Raw genomic sequence first — 26,387 nt, 5'->3', positions numbered from 1 at the left:
AGAAACCTAAAAAAAATGACTAAAAGCATCATGCAGAGTATCTGATTTGCTGTCGCGATCCCTCAGATAATGTGGACGTCAAAACGTGAGAGATTTATTTATATTTCATGACTTACTTTGCGACTTAGAGGAACCTCTATGGGAACGGGAACCACCTCAGCCAGCAGACAGCCATAAAAGGCCACCATGAAGGCCACGGGGTCATTGTTAGGAAACACCAGCGCCACCTACAGGTGGGAGAGAAGTTAGAAGACAGTTTCACTGATGCTGTGAGTTGACTTTAAAAATATGGAGATGCTGATGGCAAAGACAGAAAACAAAACTGTGAAAAACAACAAGAGGAAGTTGTGAAGTCACTATGATTAGCGCAAACATAATTTAATGCATATAACTGCTGTTCCTTGAAGGAGAGGAAACAGTTACATCATGCCCTGATGTGTCCTGGCTAATCCCGCCTTTAGGCAAATGATGTGATGACGACAAGTGACAGGCCCCGCCTGCACTATATACCTGTCTGTCATCTAGGCCAGAGGTCCCCAACCTCCAGGCCACGGACCGGTACCGGGCCACAGAGAAAGAATAATTAACTTATAGTATTTCCGTATTTTTTATTTTCGGAGTCTGAACGACATTTATTTTGAAAAACTGACCGGATTCTCTCCACTACATCCATCTATGACTCACTCTTGATTAATGTCAAAACGCTCATCTAGGTCACATGATATGTTACCGCTAGAAACAAACCCACAAGCAGCAAAATGAGTAAAAAACAAACGTCTCTGGAGGCCTGGATGGGACCGTCTGGTTACTGAGAAACAGGCACAGGGCTCCCACTGATTCAGCGTTATGGTGAGTTGGATTCTTTGTGCACTTTATATTTGTGGTGTATCTTCTTTTAAAGGGCATGTTTAAACATCGCCATATTGACCAGAGAAGCTTAGAGGGAGGAGAGGGTGTTATTCATGTTGATAACGCAATACCAGGACGCAACTAACAAAGCTGCGAGGACACGTTGGATTTACATTTATTATGTTTTAAAAATACCCCTGTTTTCATGCCGGTCGTATCATTTTAGTTTGTTGTATTTATCCGCCACACCTTTAAAGGCTGGTCCGTGAAAATATTGTCTGATAATGAACCGGTACATGGAGCTAAAACTGTTGGGGACCACTGATCATGTTCAATAGCTGCTCTTCACTGAGCCCAGCTGAGCAGCAGGGCAACCATGTGTTGTACCTCGTTCCTCCCCTTTAGGGAACAGTAGTTATATGCATAACATTACGTCCTCTTGCTGTTGATTCACTTGATGCAACACATGAAGAAAGGGACATAATAAAAGGATCGTAGAGCAGCTGCAAATCCTCGTTCAAACACAGCACACTAGTGCAGCACCCTAGACCCAGCAGAAAGAACAGAGTGAGCCGCAGAAGGGGCTATTCCATCCAAACAATTAAACAGAACAAATGTGTGCGTTGAAGACCAGCTGGCCGCAGCATCACTCACGGGCACCCCTCTAAATAGAGCCCAAGATGTTGCTACGCCCCTGGTGGAGTGTGCAATGCCATGAGGCATTGGGAGACCCCGGCTGTTGTGCGCTAGAGAAATAACCTCCACAATCCAGTGGGAGTCTCTGTCTGGACAGAGCCCTGCCCTTGCCTGTGCTAGCAACACACACAAGGTAGTTCACATTACATCCCCAAAACATTTGTAGTACGTATTTAACTGCCAGGTGTGAACGCTCTCATCAGAGCTGACCACTTGCGATCAAATCATCTGACGAATGTTAAAGCCAGGTCTGAACGGGGTCTGAGTGCCTGGACTCTCCTTTCTCATTTGACCTTAAAACAAACAGGATCATAAATGCAGTGCTAGTTTAGCTCAGCGTAATAAAACAAAATGAGAAAACCTACAATATTTTTGTAAATAAAATAAACAAAAGCAAATAGGAGGCTTCATTTAATAAAGTTTGGAAGCCACAAAAGGCAGATGTTCTTGATTTAGAGTAGAGCTGTGCTGCTCTTTCATTCACACTAAGCTAACAAACTGCAAGTCAAAGTTTCATATTTTAATGAAACTTGTATCCAGTAAGCATTCATATGCCTATGAATTGTTTAAAACAACATCGAGAACAACAAATATCTCAGATCAAGTCTGATAAATGAAGCACCGCTGATTCATTACAGCCAATTTTGGCAGAACAGATCAGTAGAACGAGCAGAAACAAAAGACCAAAGTGTGTGAGGCCGATGGTGGGAGAGCATGACTCACCCGATCACCTGGTCGCACCATCGGCTCCTGCTTGCTGCCCAGTTTGTGGAGGATGTTGTAGGCAAGCTTGATGCTGCGAGACCAGAGCTTCCCTGTAGGGAGCCGAACACAAAAAAACAGCAAGAAGGAGGGGGAGATGGAGTTCACAGGGTGTGAGTCTTTGAGTCTTTTTCCTCTTCTTTTTTGTGAAGAGAGTAAATAATGTTTAAATGGATGACATTTAGGAGCTTTCAGCATCAGAAGAGGTTATTGAATTACGGGGGAACTTCAAGAATAAATCAAAAAGCAAGCTGTGTTTAGTGGCCTGCTGATAAAAAAAGAGCGTAAAGATGAGATGGATCACATTCCTGCACCCTGTCTATTGAAAACAGAGAGACAAACACAAGATCCGGGAAGGAAAGTAATGAACACACTGCTGACCCTGTGAAGAAAAATACATTTATTTACTTCTTTGCAAAAACCCATTCCCAACTATTGTTTTTTGTACCATTTTGCACATTGGTTTGAAATATTTTCCTGTGCACTGGTATCCCATTAACTCATCTGAGGAGGATGCTGGCATATTCTGAGGTTTTGACCAGGATTTTTCCATTTTTATCATTGGAACTTTAGCCTTATCAAGTTAGCTGTTAATTAGTAAGAGCGTAAAAAGATTCCTGAATAATAATCATTGTGATTAAATGTGAATTTATTTTGACCAAACTGAGTTTCTGTAAGGAGGCTACACAGTTCTGACTTTTAGGATCAAAGAGTATGAAGTAAAATATTTGTGGTTTGTTTCTATGTGTTTGGAACAAAAAATAAAGAGTTTATGCCTTACGATTTACAATTTAAACACTTGTCTGATGTTTGATTGAGTATGACCACAAACAGCATGTGAATCTGGTCAATTATATTATATATCTTATATTACAAGACTGAAATTATATGAATGTAGGAGTCTGTTTAAAGTATGAGTCAAAGAGCAGATTTTAAATACTTGAACATATGGTTAAGTTCATGTTTGTATGTCCTGTGTGGGTTGGTATAATAAATCTGTTACTGCTTCTAAATTAACCCAAAATAACGACCGAGCGTCTGGTTACCGTATGTGAGCACGTAGAGGGGCTTCCCTGCTGTGTCCAGACTGGTGAGGCAGGGAGCCTTCGGTGAGATGGTCCCCCAGCGTTGGAGCGCAGCCTCCAGGGAGGGCGGCCAGTTCGTGACCACGCCCAGCGCCTCTCCCCGCACCGGCATCATTTCTGCTCCCTCTGGCCGAGGCTGGTTGGGGTCTGGCTGTTGGACTGGAGACGTGGAAACAGATAATCCTGTGAGCGTACAGCGCGTCACCTTTATGTGTGTGTGTGCTTTATTTGATGAGCGCGAAACACAAAACGGAAACATTTAACCAAACAAAGTGAAGCGACTGTCACTTTGAAACTTTACAGCATTAGCTGTTCTTGTTATTAATATGAACTTAATGACTGAAAATCTGATTCATGTTATCACCTTAGATAACTGGATTTCATGTAAACTATTTCATCTCTGCTAAGATCATTGATCAACTATAGATATTTAGATTATTGTAAACTACCCCCTCATCAAAAAAACCTCCAAGTTCTTATTTTCCTCATCCAAATAGATGATAACAACTGCTGACAGGATATGAACAGAGGCAGACAGAAAGAAAACACAGATGGTGAAAGCTGAGCAAACGGAACTGTGCATCTTTGTGCTTCAGACTGCTAAAATGAATAGCTTCAAAACCTGCTGTAAACATGAAAGTATCTGTGCTCTGCATGAAGTTTCTGATCATCGTATTCAGCTTGAACAGTAACAGGATAACAGTGTCCTGTTTTAAAAGTTCAAACAAAAATATGTATCATAAATATACACATTCCTATGAAAAAAAGAGCAGCATTTAAAAAACTGTTTCTGGAGGGTTTTTTTTTAAATTCATTTTTGTCTACTTGTTTGTTAAAAATGACAATATAAAAGATCCACTTCAGGTAGTAAATCTGTTTTGTATGCTGCCTCTTTCTGTTTAACCAAACCAACACTGAAAATATTCACTTCCTTTCCAACAGACAGAACAGCTCAGCCTCCCTCTCTGCTCTCCAAATGTTACTGAAGGCTCACTGCTCTGCATCCATCTGCAGTCTCTGACTTCAGTCTTGGAGGAAACACACCAATACCCTGCAGTCATTCTCTCGAACACGCTGTCTTCTTTTAATCACAAGCAAATAAATCTTTCTATGCAAACAGACTGGATAAAACGTGAGAGACCTTCCAGTTTGCTGCTCCTTCCTGGGTTCTTTCCTTGCAGAAATGTCTGGGAACCGGCACTAATAACATTTATAAGTGAGCCTTCTGAGATCTAGGAGACTTATTTTAAAAACGTTTGCACACTCTGCATCACTCCAGCTTCAGAAAAAGGGTTTTGCATTCTGAGCTGAAGTGAAGCTAAACGAGAACACCAGGACTAGTGGGTCAGGGATTGCCACATTGCATATTGCATGAAAAAATGTCATATGGCGAGTCCGTTCAGCCTGTTACTCGCTGCAGTGGCGAATGACCACTTCAGTTTTAAAAACCTGAGCCTCTGGCAGCATTTAGATAGACAGCACAGCTTAATTTGTGTTCCTGTTCTGATAAGCTGTTTTCACTCTGGGTGGGTCTGTCACTTTGGAAGCAGTGTGTGTGTGTGTGTGTGTGTGTATGTGTGTGTGTTGCCACTTTGCTGCAGAGCAGGAGCTCGAAGCAGGAGAGGAGCGCACGTGCACGGCACAAACACATACAACAAGTGAGTCTGAAAGCAAAGAGCTGCGGCCACCTCCACCATAGAGCCACAAAATCAACTAAATCAACATTTTCAGCAGTAAAAATCTTCATGTTTTAATTACAGTGACTCGACATCAGCGTACGAAAAACGGCAACCTGAGCGCTCTGACGCTCACACCACTCAAACTCTTCTCACATGTTTTATTTTAACATCTTATTTCAAGCTATTAAACGCTTGTCTTGATGGCAGCAGCTGGAAATATGATGTACATAATCAGTCAGAAGCAGCAGCGCCAACATAATCAGTTTTTATCTCATCTGGCTCAGACGCTGAGAAAACATTAAAGGCCTAGCATTGTGTCGAGGAATGCAAATCAAGCACCGTCTTTCATTATAAGGAGAAGCTTAGAAAATATTATTTATTAAATCCTGTGGTACGTAATGTTGGCTATAATCTCAATCTGTAGGATGACGGACAAGAAAAAGGATGTGTGTGTGAAAGCGTTACAACAGAAGTTGAGTATTAATACTATTATACATAATTTTATAGGTTTAGCTTTACAAACTATGAAGTATTCTTAAATGAATGTAAATTATAGAGTTTATTGTTTTATATTTGAATTGTATATGCTTATGGTATAGTACATGAAGAAGGCAGCCAATCCAACAAAGCAGAAACAGCCTTCATTATAGGCAACCATTTAGTTAACCCAAAGATGATCCAGTAGTATTCAGACTTTAAAGTATATTCTGCTGCTTCACACCCTGCTGGGTGATCTTTGAGATGAGCAAACTGAGGCCAGTCGTGTTTAACTATATTAAAAAAACCTCAGACAGGACGGAGAAATAATCATGCAAGCAAATAAGAGTTTCTGACCCTCTAGAAGCTCGTCGAAGTCGTCAACAAAGAACTCTCGCAGCGGCGGTCTGCGGGGCTGCTTCAGTGTGTTAACAAGCTGCTGGATCTTAGCCGACACACGACTGCTGACTGGAACACCTGGAAAAAATAAACAAGTCCCAGTGGAGGGGGAAAAAAAAGGCCCGAATAGGTTGTAAGACTGATAATCCTCACAACAATCCTGACAAACCTCGTGAAATACAGCGGGTTTGGCCCAAAAATATACAAATTTTGTGCGAAGATAGACTTTTAAAATGAACGGAAAACAAAATGTTTGATGAGCGAGGGTGAGTGCTGCTGAGCGAATCTCAGACTGAGGTCGTCCTGAACTGAAGCTCTCAGCTTTATAACTGTGACTGTGTGAATGTGAGGCAGGCTAAAAAAAGAACAAATGTGCTCTGTCAGCTTTGAGCAGACAATAGAGAGTAAAAAAAAAAAAAAGGCCCTGGTTCATTCAGAGAATTGCATCAACACAAAAAGTGTAATTGGTCAGTTCTTTAAGGCGCTGGTTCAGTTTGAGCTCACTTTCTGATTACAGTGTTGTTATTTTTATCATCAGGGTTCAGTATTTTCCTTCTGACACAGTTTCACGCAGGCGGCGACTCTCACCGTCGCCCGTCTCCATGCGCTCCGCGTTGCCGTACTTCTGCGTGTTCCTGGCGATCGTCCCCATGTTGGACATGGGATGACGCTCGGTGTGGGAGTGGGACGAGTCAGACGAGTATCCCGTCACGTCCGGTGGCGCCGAGTGGTTCTCTGAAGGCAGACAAAGAGGAGGAGAGCGAAGCTGACAGATGGACATGGAAAAACAGCCAGTGGTGACTCATTGTTCAGCTCTTTCACTGCGCTGCTGCTGCTGCTCAAGTGCCATGTTCTGTTGTCTCCACAGCCAATTAGACACGTTTGATGGTCATTTTGTTTCATGGATAATTGGGTCACATCTCTGGCAAACACAAGAGTCAGCGGGGTCTGAAATATCTGAGCTTCTGTCTAATACAGTCCCTGTTTCAAGCCTTTCTTTCTGTAAATAATGATCAAAAAGAAACATTTTTAAATGAAAAATCCTCCTCTTTTATAACAATTAACTACAAACTACACTAAAATGAATAACAAAGCTGTCTTAATATATTATATATATTATTATGATAAAGTCTGTGCCTCAAGTTCTGATCAAACCTCTTGTGTAAAATCAACAAATATTATAAGTTTAAAAAAATTAGCTTATTTCGGAGTAATTCACATTTATTTCAAGAAATTAGAGACTCCAATTGACTGAAACTGAAGCCTGAATCAGACACGTCAACGGCCCTGTAGAGGCGTTTCCTTTCCAAGGCTGGACCCACCCTCTGACTCCAGCGGCGGCGGCCACAACATGTCAGATCCAAACTCACAGGATCGCCTCAGAGATCCACCGTTCTCCGCGACACTCAGAGCCCCCTTCCTCTTCAGAGAGAGGTGGCCGATGCCTGCGGGTATGAAACACAGCTGTGTCACATTGTCATGCTGTTCTGGCAGATTTACAGCCTTTAAATCAGGATAAAGTAACAAAAACAGACTAAGCAAGGAGGATGAATGAAAATGACTTCAGAGAAAAAAGAAAGGTAAAATACAAGATATTAAGGAGAAACATGCTATATATACTGTGCAGAAAGTTTCAATCATCCTTTATATGTTCCTTCAAAAAAGCCAGACTAGAGGACAATCATTAAAAAAATGTACACGTTAAAATGTGAATAAAAAGCTTATTATTCCAGTTTTTTTAAGGGTATGCTTCTCTGACTGATGGTGCTGCAGCAGTGACCTGGACTGGCAATAAACTGGCTCTAATCCATCTTGTCTCTGGTAATGTAGCTTTATGCGTTTGTCAGACCGCCACACACCTCCACTCCTCATGTTTGAATATATTACTGTTTTTGTAAAAAGAAGTAAAATCAGTTAATCAGTGTAAGAGCCTTTATGTGTGTCGGTGAACAGTGTTTTTGTAAAGAAAAGCAGAGTTTTGCTCATTATTACAATCCTGGCAGCAGCACTTTTACTAAAAATCAGCGTCTGCAGTCAGGAGCATTTAAATACAAATAATATGATATGCAGCTGAATGTCAAATAATATTGTTTGATTACAATCAAAAGCTAAATAACTGCAGTTATTTAGACCAGTTTAAAAAAAGGACCTAAAATGGAAATAAAGCAATATTACTGTAATTTAATGAATGAAAGTTCCTTCCCTTGGAAAGGAGCAGGATGTGTAAGAGAAGAGCACAAATTGTGATTTTTTTTTCTTTTTTAAAAAATTTTCAGAATAATTCCTGCATCTGAACAGAAATCTGTTCAACATCAACTTGTTCTCAGACTCGTTGACTCCAGTCAGCTCTCACCGTGATGCGACTGTGACAGGTGGTGCGACTGGCCTAGGTGAGGGTGCCCCAAGTGTGTGTGCGCCAAGTGCGAGATGTGCGAGTGCGCCAGCGAGTCAGCCAGGCGCCCGGCGTTTCCGCTGCCTCCGCTCTGCGTGGACGAGGACGAGGAGGAGGTGGAGCCCAGGTGGGCGGGGCCTAGCTGTGAGGGGCGGCTCATCCAGTGCTCCATGCCAGACATGTCGTCGCCCGGCCCCGCCTCCTCCTCGGAGCCAGACGACGAGTCCGAGCACAGTGGGGACAGGCCTAGAAAGAGTCAGTAGCTGCCATTATTTGTTTAGAAAAAAACCTTGACATAAACACAAAAAATGCCAACACAAAACCTTCAAACAACAATAATTCAGCTGTTAAAAAGAAATATTTTTGTTGCCAAAACTTAAATCAGTCGATCAATACTCATGAAACCAGAACTAACTTCATAAGCCCTAATTTTTTTTCTTAGTGTTACGTCTACTCCAAACTTTTGGTTGACACCTTGGCCCTTAATTCAAAATCACAAGAACTAAAAAATAGTCCCCTGCAGCACGGTACACCCCATTCAAAAAGATGTTGTCATCAGCTGTTGCTGAATCTTTTCAGGTCAACAGATAAAATAAGTTTCACCCAGCGTTCAAGTATTCTGTCTCCAGTTTTTGTGATCTTTAATGCGTGAGTTAAAGGCATCGTTTAATGGCTGTATGCCACAAAACGAAGAAATGTAAGAAAAGGTGGGACTGCTAGTAGACCAGTTATGTGATCAGTATGATAGTTAGCCACATGCTAGTTAGCATGTATGATGTTAATTACTTCTTTCTGGAACAAATCTGTTTTGTGATGAACATTTTCTGTTTAAAGTGTGTCCTAGAAAAAAAAATCAGTTTGTAGTCGCAGATAGCCTGAGAGGTACTGCTTATTGCTAGGGAGAAGGGGTGAAATGGGATCTGGACTCAGCTCAAGTCCCATTTTAGCATTCAAACAGAGAGGTCGGCAGGTCCCAGTCCTTCTGTTGAGTTAGCATGATGTTTTTGACGAAGTAGGAGGGTTGTAATCCCTGCAGACAGCAAGCTGAGCTGCACAAGCAAATACAGTCACAAAGATCATTGTGATGTCAAGTTTAATGTAATAGGTTTGTTATTTTTGTTGGCCTTCCTTTGGGTAGTATGTCACTGAGATCTGACTGTTGGAGACTAGCTGGTAACTCAAAATTGTAAGAGAAAAGGTCAATTTTCAATTTAAGTCTCACTAAATTCAGAGAGTTTGAGATCAATGAGCTGTGCGGCCCTACCAAGGAGGGGTAGTTATTACTGGTAGGGGGAAGGAACGAAACCAAAATCGGTCTTAGCCTTAATCTCATTTTAGTGTTCAAACTTGGAACTCAGAGTGTCCCAGTCCTTTTTTGTGATTTGGTGCTCTAAAATTTACAGAAACTGAAATGAAAAAGGTTCAAGTTGCTCCATCAAAGCTCCGCAACTCCAGTATTTGTATGTTCAAAGTTCAAGCGACAGGGCTGCAAGTCCGTACGACTCACACAAGGAGAAGGTTTCGTGTCATGTTGAAGACCCCCTCATAAATGGCTTTCACAAACTTGTCACCAACAGTTGCAGCCCAGTGAGATACTGGCTTTAATAAGCTAAAAAAGCTGAAGTTGGTTTCGATTATGTATGAGCATATTGATGTTGCATCTGTTTGCCTAAAAGGAAGTGTTGTGGAATTTTCTTTAACAAAGAGGACAACAAAGAGTTTTGTCTTAGGATAATTTATTTAAGCTATATAGCTGAGAATCACTGTGCTGAGGTGAGTCAACAGAGTGAGTCTGAAGCATTACGGATAGCTCCCCCTTCTTATACCATTGTAGGATGAGGAGGGGTCAGATAGCTGATCACAAGGGGAGGTAATTAAGGAACACATCCTTTATAGGCTTGTAGGCACATACTAGTAAATTTCCATACAGTCAGGAGGGGTCAGGGGGAAACAAAAGGACCAGATAACAGATACATCCTGGCACCCTATAGGGATAAGAATAAAGGCATTTCTAACTAAACTAAAACATGGTGGTCACATGCAGCAAGAATCACTGAAACAGTATTTTTCCCATTACAGAAGCTTATTGGTTTCTTGAAGGGATAACTCCTTCGTTGCAGATTATTTGAACCACTTCTTCCCGTGACTTCAAATTAAGAGCCTAGAGGTAGGTGTAGGGGTAATAGTCGGAAAAGATATTCTTGAACTAAGTCTCCACAGGTTTCCATTTTGGCTTTTGTGTGGATCAGCTCACAAAACCTAAAGGCCTCATTAACCAGCTTTAGAGGATGAAGAAGGTTGTTTCCAGTCTTTAACCAAACAAAACTGACTAAAAAAAATCCAAACTATACCGATACCTCAACTGCAACATGCAAAAAAGAAAATCAGCACATTTCCAAAACTGTCAAGTTATCTAGAAATTCAGAGGTGAAAGAAAGCTGCAGAGGAATTTGAAGCAATTAGATAACGTGTCACATTATAATAAAGTACATGAACTAATACATTAACATTTAGTAGACAGTGAAATCATAGAACAAAGAAAAGTTGTTGTTTTTTAACATTGGGTGTGTTTGAATTTATGAAAACATTTAAAAACAGAAATCTATTTAGAAAAGCTGTGGCAGGGTTAGAAAATATAGCTTGTGTGGGCAATGTGAGCTTTATTTCTGTCACAGCTGTGGAAATAAAATGTTTAGGTGGAGGCACATTTATGGAATTGATTAACATGTGGGTGCTGCACTTGTGTGCAGTCACTCTGGATTTTTCTTTCTTTGAGTTTTTGTGGACTTTTTTACTTTATGTGTGAGCATCAGAGGAATTGGGTAGTGTGTGTTGAAGCAGGATGTGTGTTTTATCAATGTAACATTTGAGAATTCATATGCAATTGATGATAAAATGTAAAGATTATTTTAGCTTGAGCTATTTTAGGTGGCTATAGAGGACAAACCATGCTATTTATTTTCCCTACAAAAGACTAATGTGCCATACACTTTAAAAAGCCCTCAACAAAATTATTTTTCTACATCTGAGCTTCATAATAATAAAAATGCATTTAATGTTGAGCTTTTTTCTATTATAACTGTCTGTCAGTCATGAAATAATTTAAAAAACACATTTCATCCTTTTAATTGCCACAGTTCTGTCACCTTTGAGCGGCTGAGACAACAAGCTCAAGAGGCTTTATTGGCACAAAATGCCAATAATTAGTAAATTGGTTCGTGGGGCTGTTCTGTGCAAGGGCAACAAGAACCAATTTAGCGACAACAAGCTTCAGGCTGTACGTTGGACAGGGGACTGAATTTATTTCTTTAAACAAGGGCTAATCATGTGAACACAGGCAAACGGACGCAAGGAGGCCTGGCGATAATCAGTGTGAGCAGAGCACCCAAATCTAAACAACATAACAGAGTTGTCAGAACGTTCAATAATGTTCCATGCTCAGACACACAAGTTGCACGAGTATTTCAGGAGATGTCAAGTTCACTTAGGAATATTCTCAAAGGTTAAGAAGCAAATTAGCAGAGGAACCAAGTTGTTATATTTCCTTCATTAAAATTCAATCAGCACCAAAATTATTCCATCAACTCTGATTATGGACAATCTAATGTGCTTGGATTTGAGTTAAAGGTCAGCTCCACTGACCCTCAGACAGGATTCTGTGCATGTAGAATGAGCAAAATCCCCAAAAAGGTACTGATAAGTTGTATTGTTTCTGCTTTTGAGGCAGACCGCGGCTGCAGAAGTTGACTGGGTGCAAGTTTTACAGCTTTCTGTGGAATTTGAGTTAGTTTTGTTTCGGCGAGGCTGTCAGTGGGTTTGCAAGCCACCGAGAATGTGCATGTTTGCAGTTTTTTGGTGGGATGAGCGTCCCCCCTCCCAGAATCGTCTGAGAATGCTGATATTAAAGTGTAATCCTGTCTGAGCAGAGGGCTGCTTTTCTGGGGTAAATTTGAACTTGTACCCAGAGAGAAATACAACTCCCTTAAAATAAGCTGCTTTCAGCAGTGTTGATTTTAGAATTTAAATGAACCAACTCATAGAAAGGTAAACCTCAGTAGATTTAATCCAGTACTCAGTCAACATCATAGATCACAACGAGGTAGAGGATAATTCATGGTGTGTAGAGTGAGAACAGGTGAGGAGGTATTTGTGCATCGTCACCTGGAGGTGTGTAAGCATCCATGGAGGTCTGAACAACCAGTGAACGTCTTTTGGAAGGCATGGGCACCGCCATCTTCCTCTCTACATGTCGTGCCAGTACAGCCTGCACCGCCTCCGTGTGGACATCTGAGAGACAGAGATCAAAAGTCATATTCATCTGAAAACAGAAGGAATGCTTCCTGTCTGCACTGAAACATGCTTTTTTGTTGTTTTGATCTGTTTATTTGTGGATGATAAATGTAACAGATTAATATATTTACACATGAAAAAATTGAAAAGCAATTATTTTATGTGATTTAGTATTTTATCTCTAAGGCTGGATTCAGATCAGTACCCATTCTTACCTGCTTCACAGAACATTGAGACTTGCTATGAATGCAGCTCAAAGCATAAAGAGATCCATCTATCTAAAACAAACATTTCCCTACTAATAAAACAAATCTTAGCATTTTGTTCTGGTAAATATCTTTTTTTTTAAAGGTTAGTATAATATTTAGATCAACTTTCTTTGGGGCTTGTCATTAAAGACACCCCCAGAGGAGGACATTGACTGACAAAAGGGTGTAATATAAAGTGTATCAACATTGTGCTGCCCTCGAATGTGCCTGCTTTTACTCAGCTTAGGATACTCAGTTGTGGCTGATGTAAATTATTTTTAAAAATGGCAAAACTGTCTTAATTATTTGCTGGCCAATCAATTAGTCCACCTATAGCTGTTACAAAGTTGTATTATATGGTTATAATATGTAATGTAAGATCATTTGCTTAGCACTTATTATAAGCTGTGTAGCTCACAAGCTGTTGTTAATTCTTATCAGGCTTCCAGATGTTAGCCGTCCAGTTTTTGTTTTGAAGAGACAGGCAGATGAATTTAGAGGCTAAACAAACAAATCATTCAAATCCCAAGTCCAAGATAAAAACTTTGTAAAGCATAACCCTGAGGTCCCACTGAAGTTCTGAAAGCTGTGTGACCTGAACAGAAAACATTTAGGCAACTAGAACATTCCATTTACAAAGGTACTTTATCGTTTTTGTAGAAAGTTTCCCTACACATCTTCCAACAGTTTGCAATCTGTACATGGGTTAGGTTTTATATAGGGCTCATGTTCTCACATAATTGTTAACCACATGGGTGTTTGCACGCCCACAGACCCCACCCATTTAACATAGGATGGCAAAAAACATTCAACACAGCTGCCACCACGAGTTGTAGGATTGGGAATATAAGTAGAAAATATCATCACAAATTAAAGGTCATTTGCTCAACAAGGATACTTGTTACCTAACACAGAATATGTAAACTAAGGACATTAAAATTAGGCCAGAAATCATGTTTCCTCGTAATAATATGAACTCATTCCTGACCTCGGAAAGTTCACCAAACAAAGCTTGAAGGCATTTAAAAATCTGGACGTCTAGTTGGACTAAAGAGAGATTTGTAATGAAATTTAAGGTAACGAGAACTTGAGTGGGGACAGAGATTAAGTGTTTTTCTTGTTGTTCTGCAGCTGTTATGTGAACAGATGATAACTCTTCGTATAATCCCCTGCAAATGCAGTTGCTTCGGGCTCCTGGAGCAAAGATTAAAAGTTTAGGCACCTTCTGTACAGGTTTCATTTAACCTAAACACACGTAATAATTTATCATGAGGCGGATGAGCCATCTCCTGTTTGTTCGCAATCCAGACAAAACGAGCAATATGTTTTTGTTTGTTACCATCAGAGTTTGCATTTGTGTGCAGATTTAAAATATGAGGTTTGGATATTTAGGTTGTAAACAGACAGGTTCATACAAACAGTACAAGTTTGAGTTTTCATGTTAACGTTTTGTTGAAATTCTACATTTCAGTATTCATTCAAAACAAACATTAATATTATAATAAGGTTAACAAACAAACACCATACCTTCCTTCACAATGTTAAACAAAAAGGGCAACAACGCTGCAGTTACACAGACTAAATTCAGCATTACTGAAAGGACTGAATTTTTACAATAACTTGCGTTAATTTATTAATGAGTAGAGCTCAACTGTGGTGAGTTCTCATCATAAATTAAACACCACAAGCTTCAGTGCAGGTAGTTTCATATCATTTGTATGTTAATGTTTTTTATTCTGCCTGTGAAGTCCCTGTACCTGATCGGTAGCGTTCATCTCTTGTGCCAGAGGTTCTCCGTCGGTGGAAGCGGGCTGCAGAAGGAGGGCCGAGCGGGGCCCGGTGAGACATGGGCCCCTCCATACCTACAGAAGCAGGCAGATAAGCAGGCGGACAAACGCACACGTATATACACAAACACACGGACATGCACATAAACGATCGACAAAAGCAATAAGTAAAAGTGCCAAAAGGAAAAACAAAAAATGGAGGTGATTCGATTCAGCAGAAAAATGAGATTTTTCTGACTTAATAAAATAAAATAATCAAAAGAAACAAACCAGAAATGTGTGGTAATTGTATCTCTGACAGAACATCCCTCAGTATCTTGTAACCCATTACTGCTGAAGCCTGTGCTATATGACAAGAGAAACCAGGATGTGTGAGGGATGTGTGCGTGTTTTAGTTGCAGTGACTGACTACATGTTGAGCAGATACAGATTCAGAGGAGCAGGCCCAAGCTGAGCTCCAGGGAGCACTAACCTACATCCACTAATGGTAGCAGCTGAAGACTGAATCAATAACGTACAGTGTCAACACAACTGGATTTGTCATGATACCAGATCGATACTCCAGTACTGGTATGGGAATATTTTAGCTGAGTGGAGGTGTGTGGAGAGGGGGCAGGTCAGAGGTTGCTAAATTACCTCCAGCATATGCCCTGATCAGCTTGGACCTCTTCTTCTCATAACCCTTCTGAGTGATGTCCCCTGTGAACAGATAGAGATACAGAGTGAGAGAGACAGTCGTGGCTGTAGAGGGGGTGGGGCTGTTGTTCTCCATTTATTCTTACGAATCATTTCTGAAAGATGTTGGTTTTCGGTTCCTTAAATTTTTCCTTTTTGGAAAATACTATAATTTGTTTGAGAAATTAGATAGAAATTGAATCTGGAAACATTCAGCCTTTTCTGTCTCTCCCAGTCTTCAGTGTTTTAATCTGACTGGTAATTAAAAATAAAAAAAAAACAAAAACAATGTGAACATAAATAAAACAAAATGAAATGAAGAGATAAACGATGATGGAACTGAACACAGGGAATGCAGGTCTTTCCAAATCTTCTTGTTTTTGTCCTCAGCCTACTTTTCTAATATCTACACTCCCATGAACACTCTAAACATCACAGCATGAGTTTTGCTTCCTTTCTATCTGGTGTCAGTTTCTTGTTTCCGTAACAGAAGATGGACTCAGACACAAACATATGAGGGAACAATAATGACCTTGCCAAGAACTGTGGTGGATGATTGATGGTAAAAACATTGATCCACGCGTGTAGTCATGAGTTAAACCTTGTCATTATATGATAGATTCAAAGCATCAACCGTTGGCCTTGAAAAGCTTTAAAGAAACATCATGGCTTAAATGTCAATCACTGCTAGGGTTAAAAGTGATGTGTTCAACCATTTTTGTTGCATTTTGCTCTGTCTATATAAGTTAGAATAATGTATCTTTCTTTTTATTTATACTCCAACCCACCATAACACCATCAGGTCACCTTTTTGCCATCAGATCCAACTGGTTGGGACATGGAGTTTATAAAATCTGCTCTCGCCAAATCATCTATAGACGTTTTGTCAGTCCTCAAAACTTCCAGTTCTGGAAGTTTGACTTGTTTGTTCAGCACATCACGCAGATGCACCACTTGATTCAGATGGCAACAACACCTTAAACCATTCGCAACCAGTCTCTCAAACAACAAACGAATTTTCCAATGAGCACCATCTTACTAAAAAAAAAAAATCCAAAACACAAGTGATACTATTTCTACAATGGATCATATTTGATCGGAGCAATGCTTAGGTCAGTGGTACATGCCAAAATAACCTCCAAACAAATCTCAGGACCCAGGTTTCCCAGCAGAACATGGCCCAAAGTCTCACATTGTTCCTGCTGGGTCACCATGTTCCAGGTAAAAAGATGTACTTCCACTTGCAAAAGAAAACCTCATTCATCATTCAACAGACCATCTCCTAACATTGTTCAGCTCTGATCCTCTTTGGGGTATGTCAGTGGTGCACACAGGTCAACATGGCCACACTGACTGATCTGCCACTCACCAACCAAACAAAATTAATTGTTATAAATTCTGTGACCTTAGGCTGTCTTCAGAAAACTTTAGCTACATTAGATTTTATCCAACAAGGCCAAGCCTTACATGAGCAACATGTTATCAATCGTCTTTGGCCATCTGGGATTATTAAGAGTTTCATTCAGATCCTTCCAGTGCCTCATGGGATATTTTGCTAACAGACAGACAAGCAAACACTCACACACAAAGGCAATTACATTATCGTTTCATGGCAGCAGAAACAAACACAAACTTTGAATTAAAAATAGAAGCAGAAGAACAAAATCTAAAACATGTACAGGGCATGAAAAGTTATTTAGATAAATGAGTCTTCAGTTGATGTTTGAAACAACAATAGTTGTTTTTAGCTGTTTTTATTGTAGCTAGATGTGCAAATTTTAATACATAGGAGAGTTTTTACAGTTTTTAATCAAATCTGAATTTGAATTGCAGTCAGTGAATGAAAGCAAGAGCTATGGTGATGTTGGACTGTCGGCTAGTTTTTGTTGGCAGCCCAGCTGCTGCATTCTGAACCAATTCAAAATGGGCAACCAAAGACTGAGTTACAACAATCTAAACAAGTGTGATTCAAAGTTTCTGAGAGGCTTTTTTAAAATGAAACATAGTTGTTTGTTTTTTGCAAACAGAAATACGTTTAAAATTTGAAAAAAACAAATAGGACTAAAGGATCTTTGTGATGTTTCAAATTTTGATTTTGGTCAAACACATCAACAGGCCTTTTTCTTCCATGGGTGCAATAAAATGACCACAAACAGTCAAGAAAACAAGGACCTCCATCTTTCAGAGCTGAAGGGAGCAAATTCTAGGACATTAAATTTGGAAAAGACAGAAGACAATCATGGACTGGTTTGGTTTCTAATGAAAAGAAAAAATTATAAGCCCTCCCTTTAACAACTGTAAGATGTTTTATAGATCGGAAAAAAAAGAGATCTAGACTTCTTTGTTACATTTGAGGAAAAAAGTCCAGTTAGAATGACCTGGTTGTCTGAAAGTCTCCACACCAACGTGTGATTTTGATGAAGATCAGATCCCATTTGAGATTTAGGTTTCAATTAGCCTGACAGAGAGGCTTTGCTGTTATCTGATTTCATTTTTTATTATTTTGTATTATTCTTATTCTTCTTGTTTTGTGGAACCACGATCGCAATTATTTCAAACCGTATGTTCCTTTTGAGCACAAGACATTAGATACAGAAACAAAAGCTCTGATGAATTCAGAGGCCCTGGTCCAAAGAACTGGACCAGGTTCAGTAACAAGCAGTGGACAGACAGAGGTTAGTTTGGAGGGGCAAATATAGAGAAGCTCATTACAAACCTCAAGGGGGGTCTTTGCTGCCTTGGCAACGTCCCTCCAATCAACACAAACACAGACTATCAATCCAGCACCTTAGGGTCGGCACAGCAAGGCTAATATCAGCTAATACTTCCTTGTTTGTCCCAATTAAATGGTGTTAAACTGCCTCACTCCAGTTTGCTAATTATTGATTCTCCTTTGACGGCTGGAGAGACGAGGAGTCTAATCAAATTTAATGATAACAGAGGAGGTGCATCTTTCCACACTTTGAGTAGTGATAATATTTCACCAAAACAAGCTGAAATCATGAACAAGATCAAGAAAATAAGCCATGCTTGTTCCACAACGATGAATGTTTTCAGCTCATTAAAAGATGTTTTTCTTGTGTGTGTTTTTAATTAGTTCTTTTCATTTTAAAATAGAAGATTTAATGTGAATGTCAGCAAATGTCATGAAAAGGCCAAAACCATATAATGACTAATGAAATTTTCTTTCAGCCTTTCTATTACTGTGTAAATGTTTTAAACTGAATCAGAGAAATGAGCTTTAATGGTGGGATGATTTTCTAAAAACAGCTGGGGACAGTAAATTTTATTTGAACAGGGGGAAGCATTAACATCTGTTCGCAGCATATTGATTCAGAGCTGCAGTTTTTGCTGCAGCAAGAGGGTTTATGTGGAACTGAGTCAAAATAAACCAGAATGTGATCTCGGTCTGCCACCATCAACCTTTTTCATTTCAATTAATCCATCAACTATTTTATCAATAATCAAAATGTCTAATTTTTCTCCCCAAAATTTACTTGATTTCATTGTTTATTTGTACAGGGATAAGTGTTAAGTATTAAGAAATACCGTACACATAGCCGAAGCTAATTTTCAATACATGTCGCCTGATGGGCCTTTAGCAACATAAAAAAAACAGTTTAAAATACAGTTTTAAAGCTTAAAACATTAGCTGTTTATCCCAAGGAAGTTTTACAAAAATGAACCTTATGGTTCCCAGTGTCTGCTCCACAAGAGCTACCAGAATGTCACTTAGCACGCGAGGAGCTTGTCTTTTTAAGCACTGATAAATAAGTGCGAGATTAGAAAATTTGACTACAATGTTTAAAATTCATCATATTGGGTTTCTTGAGAAGATGGCAGTAAAGTGATCTGATGTTTTGTTTTATTTTTGTGGAAAATCTTAACAGCTCTATTATATATCATTCTTAGAGACTTGATGGTTGTAGATGCTGCTTTAGACCATGCCCTTGAAATCAATAGGGATTATCCTCGACCCACGAGGTATCCAGGTATGTAGTTTGACAGTCCTACGTGACATGGTTGCAGAGTTCGAGCACAGATAAGGTTTTCACAGAGAGGTTACCTGTGACCTTGACCTTTGACCCTGTGATGTTCAAATCAATCCCTGAAGATCTCTAGGACCCTAGAGGGCTTCAGTGCATATTTTAGGACCCTAGAGCGCTTCAGTGCATATTTTAGGGCCCTGGAAGGCTTCAGTGCACATTTTAGGGCCCTAGAGGGCTTCAGCGCAAAGTCTAGGGCCCTAGAGAGCTCCAGGGAATCGTTGTCATAGTTGACATCAAAATGTTTAGGCAACAGAGAATTTTGTGACATTGTGTTTTAATTTCCTAAACAACACACATCAGCATAAATGTAGTTAAAGGGTATAAAGAAATATATTACCTGGTAAACTTAGAGAACAAGAAGACTCTGTAGCTCAAGTGGAAAAAGAAAAGACTTTAGGTACAATGCCAATAAATCATTGTAGAAACTGCTTTGATATAAAAAGTACTGCTCTATATGAGCTTCTTGCACAATATAATTACAGAATCGGAGCTTCACAATAGAAAAGACTTTAACATCCTTTTGGTGTATCAATTGGAAAACACCAAGCAGAAAAAGAAGAACAAGCTCACATCTGACACAAGAGAAGGAACAAACACCTTTCGGCATCTGTCTGCATGCTGTTTGCACACAGGTAGGTGCCTCAATTTGCAGCACAGATGCAAATGCAGTAAAAAGTTATGACTGCAAACAAGTACTGAAACAGCTTATTCTCCAAACTCAGAGGGCAAATCAAGCTTTACAGCACAAGAGACACTTTCTAAACAGAGAATCTAATCTGTAATCTGTTGAATCTGTGGTTAAAATATGCAGGAGGAGACCCCACATTTACATTTATTTCACTTTAACTGCATTTTTTTACAGCTTGATCATTTCTTCAAAGCAAACAAAAGAAATATGGGTAGAATGATGAATAACTACAAAAATAAAAAAAACTGCTGCAAGCCTGTAGTGCCTTTTTTTTTTACTGGGACTAAAAGAAATGTTGCTGAAAATCAGAATGCGTCTGATGCTCATGATTTTATCAGCCAAATCAAACCAAAGTCAGTCGGGGAAAAAAAGAACTGATTTTAAAACGAGACTCGGGGGGGAAAAAGGAGTGTACTTCACAATCGGATGGTGGAGAACGGCCAGAACATCTGGGTCCAATCTGCTGATCGGTGCTGGTGAGCTTTATATGTGTCCGTGTGTGTGTGTGTGTGTTTAAATCTGAGTGAGGCCTTCTTCTTCTCGTCTCCGATCAGCCGCAGTGTAAAAACATTCCTTGTTCTTCTTTCTCTCCCCCTCTCCTACAAACACACACTCACAGGCTCGGTCCGTGGGGAGACGCCATCTTCCACTTGCAGCGCAGCAAGGCAGGGAGGGAGTTGCCTAGCAACGGTTCTCCTGGAGATGGCCTAAGACGGCCATCTTGGATTTGGTAATGCCTTGATGTGAGAATCAGTCTAATGATGCCTACCAAGGTGGATGTGTATGTTCGAGTTTGTGATGTGTGTGTGTTTTACCAGCCAGTATTGGCAGTTTAATTACTTTCCTCATACTCATTGCTCCTTCTCCTCCCTGCTCTCTGATACTCGGCTGTTTTAACGGCACACAGCTGAGGAAGATCGATAGTGACCAACGAGTTTTTCAGTCCACTGAGACTCCGTAACCAAAAGGTTTGAGCTTTCAACAGCACTTAAAAAACTGCCTGAAAACTTTTTCCCTTTTTATTTTTCTACAAACCTGTGAAGTCCTCTGCAAAAAAAAAAAGAGAAAAAAACCCCATCAGTCCTGATTTTCTGCTCAGCTTTATCTTAAAGGGATAGTTCGTGTTTGAACCGATGAGCAGTCAGTCTCCCTGCAGAAAGCAGCAGTTTGGGGATTCAAGGATTAATCCCAAGCGGTGAGTTTACTGGAGCTAAAAATTACTCAGAAAAATGCCACAAACTAAAACAAATCAAACCTGTAAGCATCAAACACTAATTCTGTCATTATTCACTCAACCCAACAATATTCATGTTACGTGTCATTCCATGGCTAGGCATTGGCCGGGATGAGATTTTGACAATATTATAACCGTCCGCAAAAATATCATACTTTCAAAGTATTTAAACAAAAACTTTAAAAAATGCATCACATTTATTTGCTTTTTGAAATTGATTTCTAAACAATATCACATACTTCTTGATGACGATTATTTTAAAGGTTTTTTTTAAAGGTATTTTAAAGGTATAATAGTATACTAATACTAATAGAATACTATACTTAATACAGTATTTGTTTATAATTACATTTTTAATGGTAATGGACAGTTAAAAATGAAAAGACTGAGAGCAGAAGAGAACTTGCTGACAGATTTTTCATGCACTTGAGACAGATATTAAACACATATGCAATCAGCTTTTTTATTTATAACATTTTTATTATTTAAGATTAAAGCTGAAATTTAAACAAGTGTTGCTTTTTTTGTATTTAATTAGTTGCAGTGTCAGCTAAAACACCAGAATCAACAGCTGTTTTATTTGTATTTATTTATAGTTTATTTTGAATTGTAAAGTAGTTATGTCTATTGCACAGAATATTACTTCTTTGCTGTTCTCCTCATAGTAAAGTAGTGTAGTGAGGATAACAAGCTGATGTTAGTAATCGATTAGGTGGTTGATAGCCTCCATAGAAAGCCTGCAGTAGGCTGGTTATATTTCACCTTCTAACATGCTAACTCTTGTAGCTTGGTGCAAACAGTTTCTAAACAGTTTTGTCTTATAAAGGGACATGGGTGTTCATTTTCTAGTAGACAAACAATGACAGTGTTAATCCACTGGATAAAATGTTCAATTAACCAACTTAATAATTTTAACGAGCCTAAACGTTTAGGTAAAATCCGTTTCAGCTACCATACACATCTGAATGATGGCTTGGCTTTGTCTCTGGTATCTTATTCAAAAAGCATTTGAAACATAGGGGACTGTATGAAAGAGAGATTTAGTGCATTTCCCCTAGCGTTAGCCAAGATAACGGTATTATAATTAAAACAAGTATATTAGTTTAATTCCTCAGAGTGTGTGTTCAACAGCTGATAGCTGATTGTGAAACAGCCGCCATGACGCATCACGGTGATAATTAACTGTCCGTGAGGACAAACTCTGTGCCACAGTGGCGCTTCAATTTATCTAGTTCCTCCAAAAGCTGTGGACTGCTTTAATATATTTGGCTGTCGTTTGTCACATCTTATAAATCAGGCGATCAAACCACAGGGCGAAGCCAGTGGAGAGGCACGCCAAACACAAATGGGCCTTTTATACCCCACCAAACCTATAACATATAGATAAAACTGGTAGCAGATGCAAATGCAGTCTTTTTAAGCTCCATGGCTAAACTCACAAGCAAATATGTAGTATACTAACAGCATAATCCCACAGCCTATTGATGCTTCTATACAGATAGCTCACAGCACAATTACACCCAACAGACCATTTAAAGGTCATCATGTTTTCATCAGTTAAGTGAGCAGAGCAGACCAAGTTTAACAAACTGAAGACAATCTTTCAACACTCATGGAGCAAAGTTGAAATTAAACTGTTTCATTATATTAAGCTACAACACTGTGGTACAAGGCTCCAAGTCACTTTGTTCCTTTGCCACTTCATACAACAAAATAAAAGTATGTATACATAGAAATCAATTATAGCTTATCCAACTTCCCTGCCCCACCCATGTAATAAATTATTAAACTTCTGTACATGTTCGCACATTACCAATTCACTGAGGCCACGGGGAGACGCCAAACCCTACACATCATCCCCCACTGTGGACTTTTTAACACCATGGTGAACCTTGAAATCTGTAATCAGCTCATGCTTAATGGAGGCTCTTCGATGTATCTTAATGCTGGTCAGATGAGGCCATCAGGAGTCGAGTCAGACTTGTATAATTTACTACTCAGAATGACTATTTGTCAAACCTTTGCTTTGCAGGTTTATTTATTTACTGAAACAGCATTGTTAGTCAGAGCAGATAAACAGCAGGAGACATCGATTGGTTCATGTAATGAAATGCAACGCAGAAAATGTTAAGTTGAGAAAGTGATAAATTAGATCAAATACATAAGCCACCAGTGAAGTCCTACATCGTGAAGGCCCATTTTTAGTTTCAGTTTTGTAAGAAGTTGAGAAAGTGAAAAGAAAACAGCTGTCTGAAGCAAAAGTATCACACCATTAAAATACAATAAAACTTTTTTGTTATCCTGCCATGAGCAGTTTTCCCTTTGGTCAGCTTTGAGAAATCATCTTTGATTCTCCAAACTGAAATTACTGCTCAGAAGGACTTTGCACACCCAGCAGCTATATTCTAGTGTTTAAAGGGGACCTATTCTGCTTCCTTTGAACAAGTCAGGATAGGTCTGTGGGCTGTACAAAACATCTTCATTACATTTAATACACAAAATCATTCTCAGATATTAAGATTTCACCTGATCAGTTCTTCCTGTTTTGAGCTTATTTCAGAATGAGCGGTTTTGGGGCTACGTCACTTTTATGCAAATAAGCTGCTGTTGGCCACGCACCCCCAACTCAGTGTCCTGTTGCAAAACATAAAAACTCACCAAATGATTAAACGCTGCAGATCTGACATACATTTATATCCTCATTAATTCAAACTCTGAGGATTCTGACTTTGAGACAGCGGCAATAGACACATGTTCTATATCTCAGCCGACAACAAAACATTTTCCTTTTCCAGCAGACATTGTTCAGCAGTAAAACCAGCAGAACTAACGTGACAGTCTTCCTGTAATGAAGTGGGGGGCGCTCCATTTGGGTTGCTAGGTAACGAGGATTGTGATGCAAAAATCCAGAGGTTTTTGAAACAGGTCGTTTTGCAGACACCAGAAAACATTTATTTATTGTTAAAAAAATGGCTGGGTGTTTGTTTTTTTTTGCACTTGGATTGTTTCTAGAAGCAGTAGATATTCCAAATGGAAGTATAAAAACGTGCAAAAAGTGAATTTTGCATATAAGGTCTACTTTAAAGTTCAAGCTACATAGACCTGATCAGATCAATTCCAAATCTGCCAATAACATCATCAAATAATGAGCTTGTTATTTTTGTCTGAACCATACAGTCCAAAAACAATAAGTCTCAGTTGAGCTCTTCCACATTTCAATGTAACTTCACTGTCAGAGTCTGTAACGCAGAAAACACAGACAGTTTCTGCAAAGTGTTTTCATATCAACTATTCCACCACAGGGTAAAGTTAGCAGGTCCCAATCCAGTCTCGACTGCTGGACAATCGAGTCATTTGTTGATTGATCTGTGTCAGGGTGACAGAGCACAATTGGCTCCCAATCTGTGCTGTTTCACGTCAGCCGTGCAGTGATACTGATGTCCAGAAGAGATGTGGCAGGATCGTGCCAACATGTGTGCATTCTGAGGTGGTAGTGATGAAGATTCACTACAACCAACAAGCGAACTGAGTTCCCCCAGCTAACTCAGAGTAAAGTCTCTCAGTCAAACAACAAGATGGGAGTTGCTCTTAGTTCCATCTTGCAAAAGTAAGGAAGCATTTCATTTTCACTGCTGTGCTGGAATAAAATTTAAACAGGTACTTCAGAGTCATTTTTAACATGAATCCAGCAATTAAAATTATTCCAGACAGGGTGATTGAATTCATCGCTGCAGGTGAGACTATGGGTCTGTCACTTTTTGGAGCAGGTAGCCAAGTCCTATCTGCTCACACTATCCACCATGGCACTCTCTGAGCTGTACACAAAGGTTTGTTAATAACTAAAAGTATTTTATCTGATGTCACTGCTGTTTGTTTCACTGCAGACCTTTGATATCTGTCTGATGTCACTTATTAACTTCAGTGAAGGCTGAACTGACTGTGCATTTGATCCATAGCCTCCCGAGCAACTCTGTGGATCTCACACAGCAGAACGTGTCAAACAGACGAGGTGCTAAACACAGGGGGGTAAGACAAGCACAACATCCGTGTCATTCTGTGCAATAATAAACAAAACGTGAGAGCAGACAGAGAACATAAAATATGTGAACTTCATCAAAGATTTCAGCTGGTTGTGAATGAGACACTCCTTCATTAGAGCAGCATCACAGACACTGTGGAATCGACTGAAATCTCTTTAATGTACTCATACTGTAGCCCGGAAATATGGACTGTAGGAAAATGCAAATTGTAATTCGGAGTCACTTATTTGGAGTATCCCTGGCCTAAAGATGATTGGACACATTAGTTTGATTTAAAAAAAAAGTACAGCTCAGTGTGAAAAGCAATGCTGAGCTACTGGCCCATTCCTAAAAAGTGGTGAGAAGGTTGGTTGTGCTTTCATGTAATAACTACGAATTTTTTTTTTTTATTTGTCAATGTTGCTGCTGTAAAGATTGTTGGCCGTCACCAAGTTCACCCCTTGGTTAGTTTGCTCTCTCTGTGTGATAAAAAAGCATGACAGCAAATGTGCAGAAAGAAAGAAAAATCAGGTTTTGAATCTTTATGTTTTTACTTTTAAACACTGGCTCTGTCTAACATAGTGAATTTACTAACCACAAAATCCTATACAGCTCAGTCAAAAAAACCTAAACTATGTTTTCACCAAGTTGGTGAAAGATCTTTGTGCAATGTGTAGCACTCAGAGCTTGTGTTGGGGGGTAACGCTCAGCTAGAAACACCAAATTTTAGCTCAATACCTTCAAAATTGGCTGAGTTATTGTGACGTGTGTGTTCGCTATGGTCGCTTAGCTGTGGTGGCCATCTTGAATGGGGTTAACTCCAAAAGTTCATCAGTTGTTGACCTCTTACTCAAACCTCAGTTTTTGTGTTGCTTTTAGCTCCTGTCCACCTGGGCGGATTTATTCCTCTTCTGTTCACAAGCTTGTCTTTTAACCTAAGGAACTGCTCTTTGATTCTCAGAAAATGATGTTAATGCTTGACATTTATCATCTGCTGTAAAAATAAATGCCTCATTATGCTCAGTGTTGTAGCCAGGAGTGTTGGAAATGTCAACTAG

The 26,387-nt window shown here is 39.5% G+C and overlaps 1 protein-coding gene across 2 annotated transcripts in view; it reads right to left on the bottom strand.

Moving 5' to 3' along the window:
* Positions 1-26,387, bottom strand: part of LOC108234718 (disco-interacting protein 2 homolog C) — an 80,267-nt gene that overhangs the window by 41,881 nt on the left and 11,999 nt on the right. The window contains exons 2-11 of one of the 2 annotated variants that reach the window (XM_017414111.3): positions 15,301-15,363; positions 14,635-14,739; positions 12,501-12,626; positions 8,301-8,585; positions 7,270-7,392; positions 6,536-6,682; positions 5,906-6,025; positions 3,354-3,551; positions 2,269-2,360; positions 117-227 (exon numbers count right to left, since the gene is read on the bottom strand). In XM_017414111.3, the coding sequence (XP_017269600.1) occupies positions 117-227; positions 2,269-2,360; positions 3,354-3,551; positions 5,906-6,025; positions 6,536-6,682; positions 7,270-7,392; positions 8,301-8,585; positions 12,501-12,626; positions 14,635-14,739; positions 15,301-15,363 (1,370 nt within the window). The remainder of the gene's footprint in view (positions 1-116; positions 228-2,268; positions 2,361-3,353; positions 3,552-5,905; positions 6,026-6,535; positions 6,683-7,269; positions 7,393-8,300; positions 8,586-12,500; positions 12,627-14,634; positions 14,740-15,300; positions 15,364-26,387) is intronic. The other variant, XM_017414112.3, reaches the window with a different exon arrangement.

The sequence above is a fragment of the Kryptolebias marmoratus genome, linkage group LG21, assembly GCF_001649575.2.
Source record: "Kryptolebias marmoratus isolate JLee-2015 linkage group LG21, ASM164957v2, whole genome shotgun sequence".
NCBI lineage: Eukaryota > Metazoa > Chordata > Actinopteri > Cyprinodontiformes > Rivulidae > Kryptolebias > Kryptolebias marmoratus.
The sequence above is the reverse complement of the archived record's forward strand: the minus strand, read 5'-3'. Positions and strand labels throughout refer to the sequence as shown.